The 15456-nt window shown below is 42.0% G+C and overlaps 1 protein-coding gene across 1 annotated transcript; it reads right to left on the minus strand.

Annotated features, from left to right (window-relative positions):
• Positions 1–1445: 1445 nt before the first annotated feature.
• On the minus strand, positions 1446–14686 carry exosc10 (exosome component 10). The gene is made up of 25 exons (XM_006785516.3): positions 14506–14686; positions 13825–13961; positions 11347–11470; positions 11154–11258; positions 10806–10965; positions 10126–10234; positions 9957–10032; positions 9757–9867; positions 9488–9631; positions 6954–7144; positions 6687–6843; positions 6348–6496; positions 6128–6178; positions 5889–6000; positions 5715–5762; positions 5562–5637; positions 5366–5466; positions 5186–5278; positions 5025–5093; positions 4765–4870; positions 4605–4678; positions 2097–2277; positions 1911–1975; positions 1747–1823; positions 1446–1654 (listed from the first exon to the last, which is right to left on the minus strand). The coding sequence occupies exons 1-25, from the start codon at positions 14629–14631 to the stop codon at positions 1624–1626; spliced, it is 2673 nt and encodes an 890-aa protein (XP_006785579.2). The 5' UTR covers positions 14632–14686; the 3' UTR covers positions 1446–1623.
• Positions 14687–15456: the final 770 nt, after the last annotated feature.

Genomic DNA, 15456 nt, shown 5'->3' on the forward strand with positions numbered 1-15456 from the left:
TTTAAAGCTTGAATGTGTCATAGGCCAGTGTTAAGTGGATTTACAGCCAGAAATAAAACATATTCCTTTAACCGTCAGGTACAAAGACTGAACTGTAAATGGACAATGACAGCCAATGAAAAACTTAGAAAGTCATTCAGAGATTTAACGATCCATTCACTTAACCTTATCAGCGTCGCAGGGGGGCTACGATAGGGCAAGAGGAGGGTATACCCTGGACAGGTCGCCAGCCTGATGCAGCAGGGCTAACAGAGACAAACAACCATGTGGACTCACATTCACAACTATGGACAATTTCGATTCACCAACTAACCTAACCCCACAACCTGCATGTCTTTGGACTTCCAGAGGAAGCCAGAGTACCTGGAGAGAACCCCCAAAAACACTGGGTGAACATGCAAACTCCACACAGAAAGGCTTCAGCTGAGTGAAATTAGCTGAACTCAAGACTTTCTTGCTGTGGTGCAACAGTGCTAATCGCTTTGCTGCCCTCTTCAGAGACCTTGGGGAACTATTGAACAAAACAGCTTAAAAAAACAAACAAAAACAAACCAAGAAAGTTTGGCTACTTGGAAGCAACATATGAAGAAATGAAGTGTGGCTCTAGACTTTTGCACACTAGTGTCCACCATTTTTAGTTCATTCTTAACAAATGACTGTACACTTCCATCCATCCATCTTCATCCACTTTATCCGAGGCCGGGTCGCGGGGGCAGCAGCCTAAGCAGAGAAGCCCAGACCTCCCTCTCCCCAGCCACCTCCTCCAGCTTATCCGGGGGAACACCAAGGCGTTCCCAGGCCAGCCGAGAGATATAATCTCTCCAGCGTGTCCTGGGTCTGCCCCGAGGCCTCCTCCCGGTGGGACATGCCCGGAACACCTCACCCAGGAGGCGCCCAGGAGGCACCCTTGTCAGATGCCCAAACCACCTCAGCTGGCTCCTTTCGATGTGGAGCAGCAGCGGCTCTACCCCGAGCCCCTCCCGGATGGCCGAACTTCTCACCCCATCTCTAAGGGACAGGCCGGCCACCCTTCGGAAGAAGCGCATTTCTGCCGCTTGTATCCACGATCTCGTTCTTTCGGTCACTGTCCACAGCTCGTAGCCACAGGTGAGGGTAGGGACGTAGATCGACCGGTAAATTGAGAGCTTCGCTTTTACACTCAGCTCCCTCTTCACCACGACGGACCGGTGCAGCGTCCGCATCACTGCAGCAGACTGTACACTTGTAAAATCAAATCTAATAAAGAAGCTAAGACCGGGAACTAGATTGATGCTGACACTAGTGCTTCAAAGAACACATGCAGCATAATCCACACAAGCTAAGAAGGATAATGACCAATTTTATTAACTATTTATTAACTATTATTTTAATATCTGAGTTGGTAGTGATAATTCTACATAATACTGTTGCACAAATAAAAAAAATAAGGCAGGGTTTACTTCTAAAACAATCTTTAATTAGGAAGTGTGCACAGATAGAAAAAGACTTTTTGATTCAAAGTTCATTAAATTCAGAAATACTTGATTTTACTTGGCTGCACAACAAGGACAAAAAAAGACAAACACTGTTTCTGGAGGGTGAAAAGGTTTTAAAATGGAGACAGAAAATAGCATCAAAGACAGCCTATCTTTTGGGCCAGTTATGCCGGAATCCTCTGTAAGGGGGAAGAAAAGGACAGAGTGGTTAATATTCTGTGAGTTTGAATTAGCAAGGCCAGAAAAATCTCTGTACGCTGAATAAATTTACCGATCCGATTTTCCAGGCAGGTACGACATACTTCGGTTGCCAGCACCAGTGTTGTTTTTCTGTCCCTTAGGAGTTTTCTGTTACACAAAATGTAGCAATGCATTATTAAACATGAATATATTTACATGTGGTTCGGTTAATAAATGTTTTTAACAGAGCCATACTTTTCTCTTAAAATCGTGGGCTTGCCGGTTTGGATCAAACTGTGTGTTATCCTTTGATGTGTTACCTGTAGAAGAAAAGAGAGTGCACAGAATTTAAATGATTTTTTTTTAGATTTTAAAACAACTGCAAATGAATGAAAAATAAGCCGTGGTTTCACCCAGTGTAATAAAAAATGATATGCGTACCAGCAAAGACTTTGAGGTCTGACTGACTGTAGTCAAAGGGCTTGAAGCTGTCTTGAGGAGTTACTTCTGTCTTCTGGGGTTTCTCTGCAGATTTCATTAACTTCTTGCTTGGTTTGGGAGTCAGGTCTCCAACCTCACTGTCGACTCGCTCTCTTTTCTTTCCGCCGGCGTTTGATGATTCCTAATTAAATAGGTCAGTAACACTGCATTCAGTAAAATACAAAAGAATTATCACTTTAATGAACACCTCTGTAAATGTAGACACTGTCAAACTAGTTAGAGTTTATCCCCAGTCTTAAATGCATGTGACCCCTTAGTCTATATCTGATGATTTTTAGTTCAATGTTTTGCTGTTTAAACATTTCACAGAGAACGGTCAAATTAAGCAAAAATATCCAATGACCAGACTGCTTTGAGCTGACAGAAAGTCCAAAGAAACTATAAAAAAAAACACTTGCTACAACTAAAAGAAGAGCATCTCTGAATGCACAGTATGTTGAATCTTTAGGCAGATGGTCTTCAGTAGCAGAAGACCAGCAAACTGGCTACAATTCACCGAGGTTCACCAAACCTGGACAACAGGAGATTAGAATAAGACTGCCTGGTCTTCATTTCTGCCTCGACATTAAGATCTTAGGGTCAGAATTTGGTGTAAGCAACATGAAAGCACACATCCATCCTGCTTTGTATGAACATTTCAGGCTTCTGATGGAGGAACATTTCCTTGGCACACTTGTGTTGATGATCCGCATATTTAATTTGGCCAAGATTTTATTCTGGATGCTTCCTGACACAACCCTCCCCATTTGGCACCATGGATTGGCACTATGGAGTACACTTCTTTGTGTGAAAGAGGAAGATGCCAGGGATAAGGCGATAAGGTGCTAGGGATAAGGCTGCGGCAGAAGATCCTCTGTGACAACCACTAAAGGGAGGAGCTGAAAGAAAACGAGGAGTACCAGCTGAGCATGGTTGAAATGCCACAGCTTGAGTACTGCTGCTGACTATCTCCACCTCTTTATCACCGTAGTGTACTCTCTTCTGCTTCCAGCAGGACAACACAGCATGTCACAAAGCTCAGATGTTCAACATGACATCCTTTTGGGATGTGGTGGAACACGAGCTTTACAGTGCAACATGCTCTAAACGCTCTGCTGAGCTGCATCTATGCTGTGCCACCAAAATCTAAGAGGAATATTTCCAGCACCTTGTTGAATAAAAGGTGGATAACAAAAGAATTGAGGCAGTTCTGAAGGCAAAAGAGGGCAAGGAAGGTGTACATAATGTAGTACCTGGTGAATGTATATATTTATGGTGTATACAAGCCTTACACAAGATTGGAGAATTACACATTAATGTTACAATGAAGATTATATGTTGTTTTTACTCCAAAGAAGCAGGACACTTGGATTTAAAGCTTACAAAATGAAAACATTATTGTGAATAATTACCTTATAACCTAAAACACACATTTCTGTTTACATTTAAAATGCTACAGCAGTGCTTCCTTAAGCTAAACTTAATTTGCATATTTTATTTCCCAAGCAAATTAGTCTGTTCAGCTCATTTCATTTTGCTCACTAGCAAGTTGTATTTTTCTCATGCCACTGTTGGTGAACAACCCTGCACAACCCTTTTGTAATATTATTTATATCAGAGCAGCAGGAGATTCCGAAAATCACTGAGCTTTCTTTCAAAATTGTAATTAGACAAGAAAACTTCATTGCCCAAGTGCCAGCTGAAACTGACAGTTAGCCGAAACGGCCAATGTTCTGCTGAAGTTGGCAAGTTGACGACTGTTACTTTCAAGCGTTGCTGCCAACATCGCCGACTACGATGCACGCCACCAGATGGTGCCAACGTGCTTATATGAGGGAGCCAATTCAGCAGGGAGTGCCTTAAAACCAAGTTTTCACTGAAACAGTCATCACACAGAGGATTAGTCTGGTGCACGCCATTAGTGTTCACTCAAACAAATGATGGCAAAGCCTCAGATGGTGAAAGGTAGAGGGGACAGAGTATTTAAAAAAGAAGAAGGAAGCACTATGGTGGAAAGACTGTGCACGAGTAACCAGGTGGGTGTAAAGCAGTAATCCCGGTAGATGGGCTTTTGGGCAGAAAGGAGCTATTGTCGCTCTCCAGGGGAGGAAAAAAAAAATCATGTGATAAGTAAAGGATGAGTCTCTTAATGCTCTAGTCCCACGCTGCGGATTCTGTTTCCCCAGACACATCATGTGACAGACATAAATATTAAAAGGCCACTTCAATGCCAGTGCTGCAGACTGGTAAAAGTGCTTTACTCGCTTATGACTCACTGTATTTATGTGCAGAAAAACCAAAGGCATCATCAGAAAATGGGGGGCAATGCAGAGGGTTAAACTGGCCATTAATGTAGAGGCTTTAACATGTTCTTGAGCGAGTATAACTCAGCTCTCACGCCACAGGGACACCGAAGCCCATCTAAAGTTGAAAAGAGAAGATGGCAGGAACAGAAAGTGAGTGACTCACTGCTACTTGCTGGCGAACTGTGGCGACGTTCTTGAGAGACTCCTGATAACTCTGTTTAGCCTTTGTCCTTTCCTCTATGGAAGTCAACATTAAAAACAATAAGGAACATGAATTATGGGTGAAAGAAAATGATCAATTTAGAGTAAATCAACCCTGTTACCTGTCTGCTTTTTCGCCATTTCCTTGGCTTCCTGCTTGGCTTTCTTCTTGGCCTCTAATTCAGTCTGTTGCTGTTCAACACTCTGTAGTTTCCACCTTTTACTGATCTGTCAAGATGAGAAGTTTGTAGTTGTGAATGTTCAAACAGGGACGAGGTAAAAAAAAGAAAACTAAAAGAAAAAAAAAGACGAAGAAGAAAAAAGAGAAACTAAAAAGAAAGAAAAACAGGATATGGATCGGTGAATGGAGCTCTTTGATTACCTCGAATATTTTTGAAGACGGGTCAAACTTGGCATTTTTGTTGACGTGCACATCAGTGGAGGGTAAATACTGAAATCCCAAAAGGAAAACAAATGAATACTGAACCTCAAGTCCGGTGGCACACAACCAGCACCGAGGGTAAATCACTGCCTGCCTCTTACCATTCTAAAGGGGTTTTCAAAGGACTCAATAATACGTCTGGCTTTCATCTGAGCCGCTGAGCTTGACTCCTGGTCATCCTTTATTTCCACCTCCTTTAACATAAAGCAGAGAGCTCACATTTCGCACCACAGTTACACACAAATCATCTCACTCTGAATAAACTAAATGTTAATCTCCACCTCAAACAGTGTGATTTTTGCTGATGCCACGAGACCGCTTTCTTTCTGTACATCCACGTCCTCATCCTCCGAGAACAGCAGCCCCTGCTTAACTGGCAGTTCTGAAAAAAAAAATGGATGCATCAATACAAAGCCTAATGGGCTGAAATCTGCTATCAATTGAGCGACACAAAGCACACATGAGCATGAAGCTTACCATCAGCAGAAATTTGAGGGGGGTCGCTCTCGGAAACCCTGGATGTATCATGGGGACCAAACAACGGGACCTCAGGCTGGAAAATGATATAAAACCACATTCATTTCCCCTGCAGTCATTCACCCTCCAAAATCAATTGGAATTTAAGCCAACCTTTTTAATGGGCGTGAGTCCTTTCTTCTTCTGCGCAGCAATCTCAGCCTGTGTGAAATGCAAACGATATTGCAATATTTGACCGATCCTGGTCCCTCAAATCATCAGTGACATCTCAAACATTGAACTTATAATACCAAAACATCCCCCCTGCTGCCACTCATCTTTCCTCACCTTAAGGAGGGGCATTTCTCTGGCCTGCTGCACTAACAAATGGAGCTCATTGATGTACTGCCTCACCAGTGGGGGCACGGGGTTACAGCAGGCAATGATGCCCTGAGGCTCCCTGAGTAGGTAAAGACAAAATACTGAGCTGGAGGTTATGAATAAAAACATTAAATTCATCTGCTCCACAGTGAAAACAACAAGAACCGGAAAAAAGAAGAAGAAGAAGAGAAATATAGTCAACTTACCTTGGCAACTCCTCAGATATTTTGATCATCATGTGAGTGGGCAGGACGTATCTAAACACACAGGTAACACTGGATTAAAACATGTTACGACTTCCAAACCCTAAATCATTTGGACTGTAATATGTAGCTGGACAGGAAGGATAAGCTAGAGAGAGGGAAAAAAAAAAAAGCTACAGCAAATTTCCAGAACAAGTCGTCCATCCATTTCCAGGCTGCCTACCCGGTGCTTTCATCTTCCTGCCTGGCCAGTTTGTCCCTCCAGGCAAACAGCAGTCTGAAGGCAGTGAGCTGCTGGGTGTTAAAAGACTTTTTCTGCTTCCTCTGCAGCTCCAAATATGACTCTTCCGTGTAGATAGGCTTCACATATTTCTGTTTGGGAAGAGAGAGGGGGGGGCATATGGCGAATTGTGACAAATGTCAGAAAATCTTGGGAGGTCATGGCGTGGAAATGTAAAAATTATGGAAGCATTAAAGACTCCAATGGAACTAGAACTGAACAAGACTATTAAGGTTGATTTAGAAGTGTCACTTTAATCTTCATGGTGTATGACGTGCACACCTTGAGGGAAATGCTGCTGCTCTTGTTCCAGACACTCTGCAGCAAACCAGGCTGTCCGTGGTTGAAGTCGAGAAGCTGTACCCTCACGCAGTCGTAGATATAAAGAAGGTAGTGGGTGTCTGTCCGGGCATACTGCACCATCTCATCTGGCAAGGGGCTATGTGGACAAATGTGGACTATATTTAATTCCCCCAAAACAATCGTACAACGCTTGAAGCTAAGTGAAAAGTATAAAACTATGCATTCGATAACCAGGAGTCACCGTACCGAACCCTCCAGTCAGCCAGCTGGTAACGTTTGTCAGAGTCCACGCTGCAGAAGTGTTTTAGCAAGTGGTCGAGGGAATGCCTGGCCAGGTTGAGAGCCCGGCTTGCCTGATGTGTGTCAAAAAGGTTGACAACATACAAGCCAAAGTCCCTCTGGAGCCATTCGATGTCAGAATCTGCACCGTGAAAAACCTACGAACAAAAAACATAAAGTGTTGAAACCTCACCGGTGCAGAACCAGCTTATTTAATAAAGAAAAACAATTAAGACTCATTTCATATCTATATATTTATATTTTCTTTTGAAAAAAGTGGAGACATGCTATGTAACATTTGGATCATTTTCGCAAATCTTTCAGTGGTTTAAAGCCTACGCACCACACTTTTTTCACAGGTGTCCTACAGTGAGTGAGTCATGTCTGCTCCCACGCACACCGCGGGACGCCTGCCAACTTTATCGGATGTGTTTGAAAATAATAAGGACACCTCAAACAAATTCAGGCTCAGGGGGGTTTTAACTTTACAAACTTATAATCATTAAACTGGTGAAGATTCTTTTTTTTCCAAAAGGCCTCCATGTAATATCAAAAAGGAGATGATGAGATATAGCCCCAAGGAAGATATACTCCCTTGGGGCTATTTTAAGTGCATTTTCAGTTCTGAGATGTGGGAAAGTAATTGCTTTAAAAAACAGAAAGACAAGTAGTTAGACCACCAGACTGCTTCTCTTTAAATATCTATTTCACATTACAGGGAAATCATTCACATGTAGCTACAAACACCAAAAACTGGTATGTTAACCCATTTATGATTACTTTATTGATAGAGCAGGTTATATGATTTCTTCCCAAGATACAGTAAACTGGACTTGGCTTTTTGAATGACCTTAGTGTCAAATCATGCACTTTTAACCAATCAAAAGTCATATCAGGTCAATTCAATTTTATTTATATACAGTGTTGGGGAGTAACGGAATACATGTACCGCCGTTACGTATTTAAAATACAAAATATGAGTAACTGTATTCCGTTACAGTTACCGTTTAAAAAGGTGGTATTTAGAATACAGTTACTTTGTTGAAATAAATGGATTACACGGCGGTACTTCCCCGATTCATATTGTGGCGGGTCAGGCCTGTTTGGGTTTTGTTTGAAAGCTGTGTTCTGTTGTTCCAGGTGGCAGCGTTATGGTTGCCATGGTTACAGGGTGACGCTCTCTGCGTGTTTCCTGGGTGAGAGAGGCCTTTTTGTTGTTGTTGTGCTAAGCTAATAGGCAGAATGCTACAGGTATAGCTCTAAAGAATGTAGCATCATAGGCAGTGTAGTCCGTGCTGCAGGGAGAATGGACTGCCATACACGTTTGTGTCTGTGAGCGAGGGAGGGAGACAAAGGAAAAGTACGAGCTGTCATCGAGCAAAAACGGGAGCTGGAAGCATGTAAATATAATAATAACCACTGCAGCCAAGAAGAGAGCCTGACGAGCCCAGTTGTAAGTAAGCTATTAAGACTCGACTGTACACCATGTTCGTGTTTTCCTCTGAAACAATAAGTTCCGTTGGAGCAGCCTTTCAACGCCTCTCTCTGTCTCTGCTAGCAAAGTTGACCCAGACAACAAAGTAAAGCTAGTTTTCGGCTACGAGCCCGACACGGAACCGACGTATTAGCCAGAGGTCCCTTTACTACGGTTCGGAGCCGCGGACCTTCAGTAACAGTAATAAATCACAGCAATAGTACATTCACGTAGTTGTAAACAGCATGATAATATATTAAGTAATCCAAAGTATTCAGAATACGTTACTCTCATTGAGTAACGTAACGGAATACGTTATAGAATACATTTTGGGGCATGTATTCTGTAATCTGTAATGGAATACATTTTAAAAGTAACCTTCCCAGCACTGTTTATATAGCACCGAATCCCTACAGCAGTCATCTCAAGGTGCTTTACAAACAAACTGGTGATCATAAGGTGCCTGCTGGTGTGACAGTAAATTATTTTCCTGCCTCTTTGTGTTGGCCTGTTTAAAAAGAAAAAACACTTAAAGAAAAAGAAACTGACAACAAGAGCTGAGCAAAGGATAAGAGAGTCTTCATGAACAGAATGCATGAAATTCACTGAGTTGCACAGGAATAAATTGGCACCAGAAGGATGTTAACTGGCTGAACCTAACTGTATGCATCATAGTGCTACCAAAGCTGTAAAAGGCAATCCTTGACCTGCATGACACGCTGGTGCTGCAATTGTCATTGGACCGCTGGAACGACATAACAGAGTATGCAGCAGAAAAAAAGTACATTTTCACACTAAAGACAGATTTTTTCTCCAGTTATCTGCTGCACTGATCATGTACCAGAACAACAGGTCATGTGTGTCCACTGCACTGTAACGAATTCAGAACTGAGATTAAAATTAAAACAGCCGCCGACTGTGCAGCTGCCCACCTCAAACCAAATCTAACCAGACATGTAATCTCATCTGCTGTTGATAGAGCAGAGCAGGATACGGAGGGAAAATGATTGGGGAGTGTCTCCATTACCTTGACAATGGAGGGGTCAGTGAATGCCTCATTCAGGATGTACATCTCGCTGCGGAGCTCCAAGGTGTCGATGATGAAGTCCTCCTCTCTGGTGGAGATCTGCATCAGACAGGTGAGGCCGAGGAAACTTCTGTAGGAATGATGCTGCGATGAACAACAAAGAAGAAAGTGAGCAGTGAAATTTGTCTGAAAATGTCCAAATTAATTAATTTGTGATGCAAAATTTTTACATTACAGGGACCCCAACACTATGAATATGCGCTCTGTACCTCCAGGTCCACCGCAAATTCAGACAATTTGCACAGCTTTTCATTTAGAGCTACCAAATCCTCCAGTGTATCAACAAATGACAACTTCGTCTCAGCTACTGGTTTGTGCATCTGAAAAGAAACCACAGATTAGACAGAGGCCTAACCAACAGTGACAGCATCTTATTACAGGAATCACACATTAGACACGAGTGTATTACCTGAGGTTCTGGCTTAGACAGGAGATTTTCTGGTATTGTAAGATGGTCCAGTTCATATTGGTATGGGTGTGCAAACCTGCATGGATCAAAATCCCAAGTATAGTTGCACAATAAAAATAAAAAATGGAACAAGATATGACGTGTATATTAAACAAGGTAGAATGCTTACATGTCATCAACATGTTCCTGAGTTCTTTGCTGGTGGATGAAGTCAGCCAGGGCAGCTGGGACATCAAGGTCCTCAGGCCTCTCTTTACGCATTTGTTTGTTGGTAAAATCTATGGATGGAGAACAGGAAAGGTAATAAGTTTGACACGCTAAAGCAGGAGGGTCAAACATAAGGCCTCGGGGTGAGAATCAGCTCAGGAAGGACGCCGCGCTCACCCACTGGACAGCTTTGGAAAATTAGACTTTTTTTTACTTTAGGACAGTGGTTCTTAACCTTGTTGGAGGTACCGAACCCCACCAGTTTCATATGCACATTCACTGAACCCCTCTTTGGTGAAAAATAAAATATGATTTTTTTTTTTCAAATTCAAGACAGATATGTTTTTTATTGGTGCACAAAATGAGCCGTGCATGTCACAGTGGAGGCTCTGCCGAACCCCTGAGACCGACTCACCGAACCCCTAGGGTTCAATCGAACCCAGGTTAAGAACCACTGCTTTAGGAGCATGCATCAAGACATTACATTTATAGTTGGACTTCTTTTCACTGACAGAAATGAGAGTTTCACTGGTATAAAATGAGTTTGACGTCCCTGCGTTAAAGCGTTTATATTGTAATCAAAAGCTAACACGAGAAAACAATAGGATGAGGAAGAATATGAGAGTGAAAAGCATGTCTTACAAGATGGAAGTGGCTTTACTGCATTTGGCTTGATGAAGATCTTGGGTATAAAAGGCGTGTTGCTGTTGTCAACTTTTTCCTTGAATTTGAGCTGAGGTCGTGTGATGTTCTTGGCATGGAGCAGTCGAAATGTCTCGGAACGACTGCTAGGACTGGAACCCTGATCAATAAAAGCATTGTTTAGAAAAAGTGTAGAACAAACATACTACTTTCAAAAAACTTTTTTTTGTGTGTGCGTGAGATTTAAGAAACGGCTGCCAGGTCTGGCACATATTGTTTCTTCTTGAATTTGGCCCAGAGCAGACACTGGCATCTGCAGTGTAATAGCGGAGAGGTTAATTAGCCAACCTTGCGATTCCAGCTGGAAACGACAATTTTTGGAGGCTGGAACCCTGCAGGCATGACAGGCTGCTGGCTCCTGTTCACCCCATCAGCTTCATCAAGAAGAATCCCCTGGAAATCAGACATGAGAGCTCAGGGTTACTTTGCAAAGACTTTTTCGTGTAGAAACTCAGTTCGACACCAAAGCTGCGGGTCATACCACTCTTTCGAGGATAACGTCATTTGAGTCCACGACCAAGTCGAACCTCTCCTCCAGCCCTGTCAGCTTGTTCCGGTCTCTCATGTGAGATCTGCATCCATGGTGCTGCATTATCTGACTCATACTAACACAGAGGCACAGTGAAAAGATTACTTTTTGATTACTGATGCGCAGCTAGTGACAGGTTAGTTATTCAATAAAACAACTCATCTGCATGCGTGTCAAAGGGCACGTCTGCACTAAAGCCTCGTGGGAGACGTCTGGAAACCTTTGCTGACCCCTGTTTAGTTTGAAAACTGCTACCTTGTGTTTTAATCTAGAGGTCCAGCAATTACGAGTTTCTAATAACAAGGCAGCCAGCCACGTCTGCATCCTGGATGGGTCTGATCGCTTACTAAGGCTGATAGATCTTTTGTTATGCTGCATTATTCATAATTATCACCGTGTTTTCGCTCTACTTGTGTAAGAAGTCCCAGTGCCATATGTCGCACAATTGTTTATCCACCTTTAGGAATCACCAGTCGATACACTTCATCTTTTTGTGTATTTATTAAAGCACTGGATGATTATGAATTGGTTCTGTTCAGAAAACCGTCTGCAAGCAGTTAGTGGCAGCCAATTTCCCAAAAAAGAGGAGCTATCTAGGCATTACACAAAGTCTTATCTGAGAATGTGCATCTATCTGATTGGTTAAAACAGGTGGGGAGAGTTGGTTGTTTTGCAGGAACTGAGGTGGCCGTGACCGAAATCAGGCGCCAGTTATCGTGTCTACAGCTGCCCTCGTGCATTCTTTTACACTGAGATGTCAGCAGATTTCTTATTAGTGCGAGCGACTAAGCAATAACTATCAGTCAGTAAAATACTACAGATCCTACTAATCCCAAACACATATCAAACCCAACACATAACAACTTAATACTGGTGTGTTACTTTCAGTTACGTTTATAACCCACCATCAGCCGAAGCAAACGATCACCGATCTTGTTTGCTAGAAGCATCACACGTACATATTTTATGAGCAAAAGTCTTGAGTTCATTTCTTTGTATTTCGTTTCCAAGATGCCAGACCTTCTTGCTATTTTTTTTTAAAGTGCTTTTCTCTTGAGCAACAGCTCTCCAGGCTTTCTCGAAGTACTTCAAAGGCTTTCGGACACTGGTTGCTTTTTTACTGATTTTTAATCCAGTACTTGTATCTGATCATGTTCAGAGAAATATTTTTTAAGCCACTTAACACTGACCTATGAATCATGCAAGCTGAAACCCAACTGAAACGATGAACCAGTGCTGTGCCTACACATAGCTTGGCAAACAGCCAACTGTATCTTTAGGCATTTTGCTACTAGAAGCCTGCTTAAAAAACATCCTTTTGGTCTCATTTCTTCAGATGAATCTATGAAAAACGCTAGTTTATGCCCGTGAAATGAAATGTCTGACATAAAAATAGCATTTTTGCGCCAACAATGTGATTCCCACTGAGCTATTAGCTGAAGGTTTGGCATACCCTGGCATGGTGTGGAGTATGTTGTTTAAAAAAAAATAATGAAACTGGAAAAACAGAGGCCCAAGAAAATAGTGGTAGGCATTAAAAACTATGTACAACAGGTAAAGAGTATTAAAGTAATCAGAAACTGTGTCAGTGGAAGGGTGGTTGTCAGGAAGCCATTGTTAAGGAAAACAGGAAGGGAAGGGTGAGATATGACAAATTACACAAGAACTGGATTGAAAATCAGTGGCAACAGGTCTTACACCTTGAGTGTCTAGAGCCACCTGAAAAACATGGTGGATCCTCTGTCATGAAACAGAGGGCAGCCAAAGACGAGCCCTGAATGTTTTCCAAGAAGCCTGGAGAACCATTTCCGAAGACTACTTAAAGAAATGATAACAGAGCTTACCTAACAGATTTCAGGCTGTGTTGAAAGATAAAAACGATCATACCAAATGTTGACTTTCAAACTCATAAGAAATGTACCAACTGTCTCTGTCTTCTATACTGTATTTGTATCTACATTTGCATATTTCAGTAAATTTCTGCACCGACATGAAATGACTGGTGGCTTGAGACTTTTGCAAAATACACTTTAAAAATAATTATGTAAATGTAATATACATTTACAGGCAAGATAGATGGAAATTACTTTTTAAAATGAGTTAATATATGCTTGGTATACAGATATGGTTTAAGAGATTCATGTGGTCTGATTATCATTAAGCTCGGTTTTCATTATAAGTGGAGTGTGCTGCTGCAAAACTAGTGTTCCCACACTTCTTGGACCGAATTTGCCTCAAACTTCAACAACATAGTTTGTCAGGACTTACTTCTTGTATTGTCTGTTTTTGTTACTGTTTGTACTGGAGCACTGTAATCAACATAATTTCCCCCAGGGATCAATTAAGTATTCTGATTCTGATCAACTCACTGAATGCATTGTTGAATCTGTGAATTAAAAAAAAAACAAAAAAAACACACTATATTCTCACCAGTGCAGGAGCTTATCTCCTTGACTTTCACAGAACTCCTGGAATCCTGGGAAGCTCCGATAGAAATCATATTCATCCCCAGCTTGAGGTAGGCCGGCAGATGCTTTGGTGGCTGATAATACAGCACCAAACCCATGCTGTAGAGGAAAAGATTGAGCTGTTAGTTACTGTTTAAAGTCATTTTCAATATATTGAAACTGATTATAATTAAAAATAAAGGGCACGGAAACACTGCTGTTCCTGTTATTACATCATATTGAGGAAACCATAAGATTTATCCACAGGGAAAAGCAGCATGGATATAGTGCTTATTGCACAATTTAAAATGCTCTTACTTTGTCATTGCTGGCTCTGCTGACTTTATATAAACAGAGGCTATTTAACCAAAGACTTTAATAGAGTATGTGGTTGGTCCCAGGAGATACTTTAGGACTGGATTTCTATCACTTTTCGTCAGTTACTATATAACACTGCATGATAATAACTGTTAACTACAGACCTCCACATTTCTAACGATTTAGCAAACACACTCCAGACTCGTAAGGTCGACCTTTACCTTTACAATCACCTGTATAAAAGTCATCTTGTCTCAACAGCTTGCTGTGGATGTTTTCAACCAGCTATCAGGCATCCACGTTGCTTTCTTGCCTGCTAGCATGAACTCCGGATTTGTTTACTTACTTTAACAAAAGCGTCCACGTCTCTGAAACCGGGGCACAATTCGGTTTTGTCCTCGTCGTTGGTGTCCAAATTACTGTCCTTAGGGCCACTGCTCTTTAAATCTTTCTTCTTTGAAGAAGCCATCATTTAATTTGGTGCTATGTACATGTGTAACGCAGGAAACAACTCGCTTCTTCGATGTTTCTTCTGGGCCACTGGGAATGCCGAGGGACAGACAGCACCACCTAACGGTGTGGGGTGGAAGGGCCACTACCAGGCGGGTCGTATCACAGACCATCAGCCGAAGCAAACGATCACACATATATTTACTTTAATTATGCTGCACTAGGCTTAGACTGCTGGGCCTTCCCATGATGCACTGGTAAGCGTTTCTTTTTCATTCATCTATTTTCACACTCTGTGTTTATACACCACACCACAGCTGTTAATAATGTCTGGCTCTCCTCCACAGTGTCTTTTCTCCTGACTTCCTCCCATCACCCCTAACAAATCGTGGCAGATGCCTGCCCCTACCCGAGCCTCATTCTGCCAGAGGTTTTGTCTTGTTAAAAGGTGGTTTTTCCTCCCCACTGTTGCCAAGTGCTTGCTCACAAAGGATTGGTTGTTTTGGGGATTTTCGCTTTATTATTGTAGGGTCATCATCTTAAACAAGAGCCTTAATGAGACTGTTATTGAGATTTGGCACTGCATGAATTAAATTAAACTGAACTGTCTTCCTCCCATCACCCCCATGATTGCCTCTCCCTGAGCCTGGTTTTGCTGCTGGTTTCTTTCTGTTGAAAGGGAGTTTTTCCTTCCCACCGTCACCAAGTGCTTTAACATAGGGGGTCGTCTGTTATTGTAGACTCTTTACCTTACAATATGAAGCCCCTTGAAGACACTGGTGTTGTGATATAACCTTCACTTAATTTCTTCAATTCTATTTCAATAATACTTTAAATATGTAAAAAT

Source organism: Neolamprologus brichardi, chromosome 20 (genome assembly GCF_056152115.1).
Source record: "Neolamprologus brichardi isolate AB-2024 chromosome 20, ASM5615211v1, whole genome shotgun sequence".
In the NCBI taxonomy this organism is placed as follows: Eukaryota; Metazoa; Chordata; class Actinopteri; order Cichliformes; family Cichlidae; genus Neolamprologus; species Neolamprologus brichardi.

Coding starts and splice junctions, on each gene's coding strand:
- exosc10 (XM_006785516.3), bottom strand. CDS start 14,631: ATGATGGCTTCTTCAAAGAAGAAAGATTTAAAGAGCAGTGGCCCTAAG. Junction 5,279..5,365: donor CAAAAATCACACTGTTTGAG/GTGGAGATTAAC, acceptor TTTATGTTAAAG/GAGGTGGAAATAAAGGATGA. Junction 5,094..5,185: donor TTGAAAACCCCTTTAGAATG/GTAAGAGGCAGG, acceptor TTGGGATTTCAG/TATTTACCCTCCACTGATGT.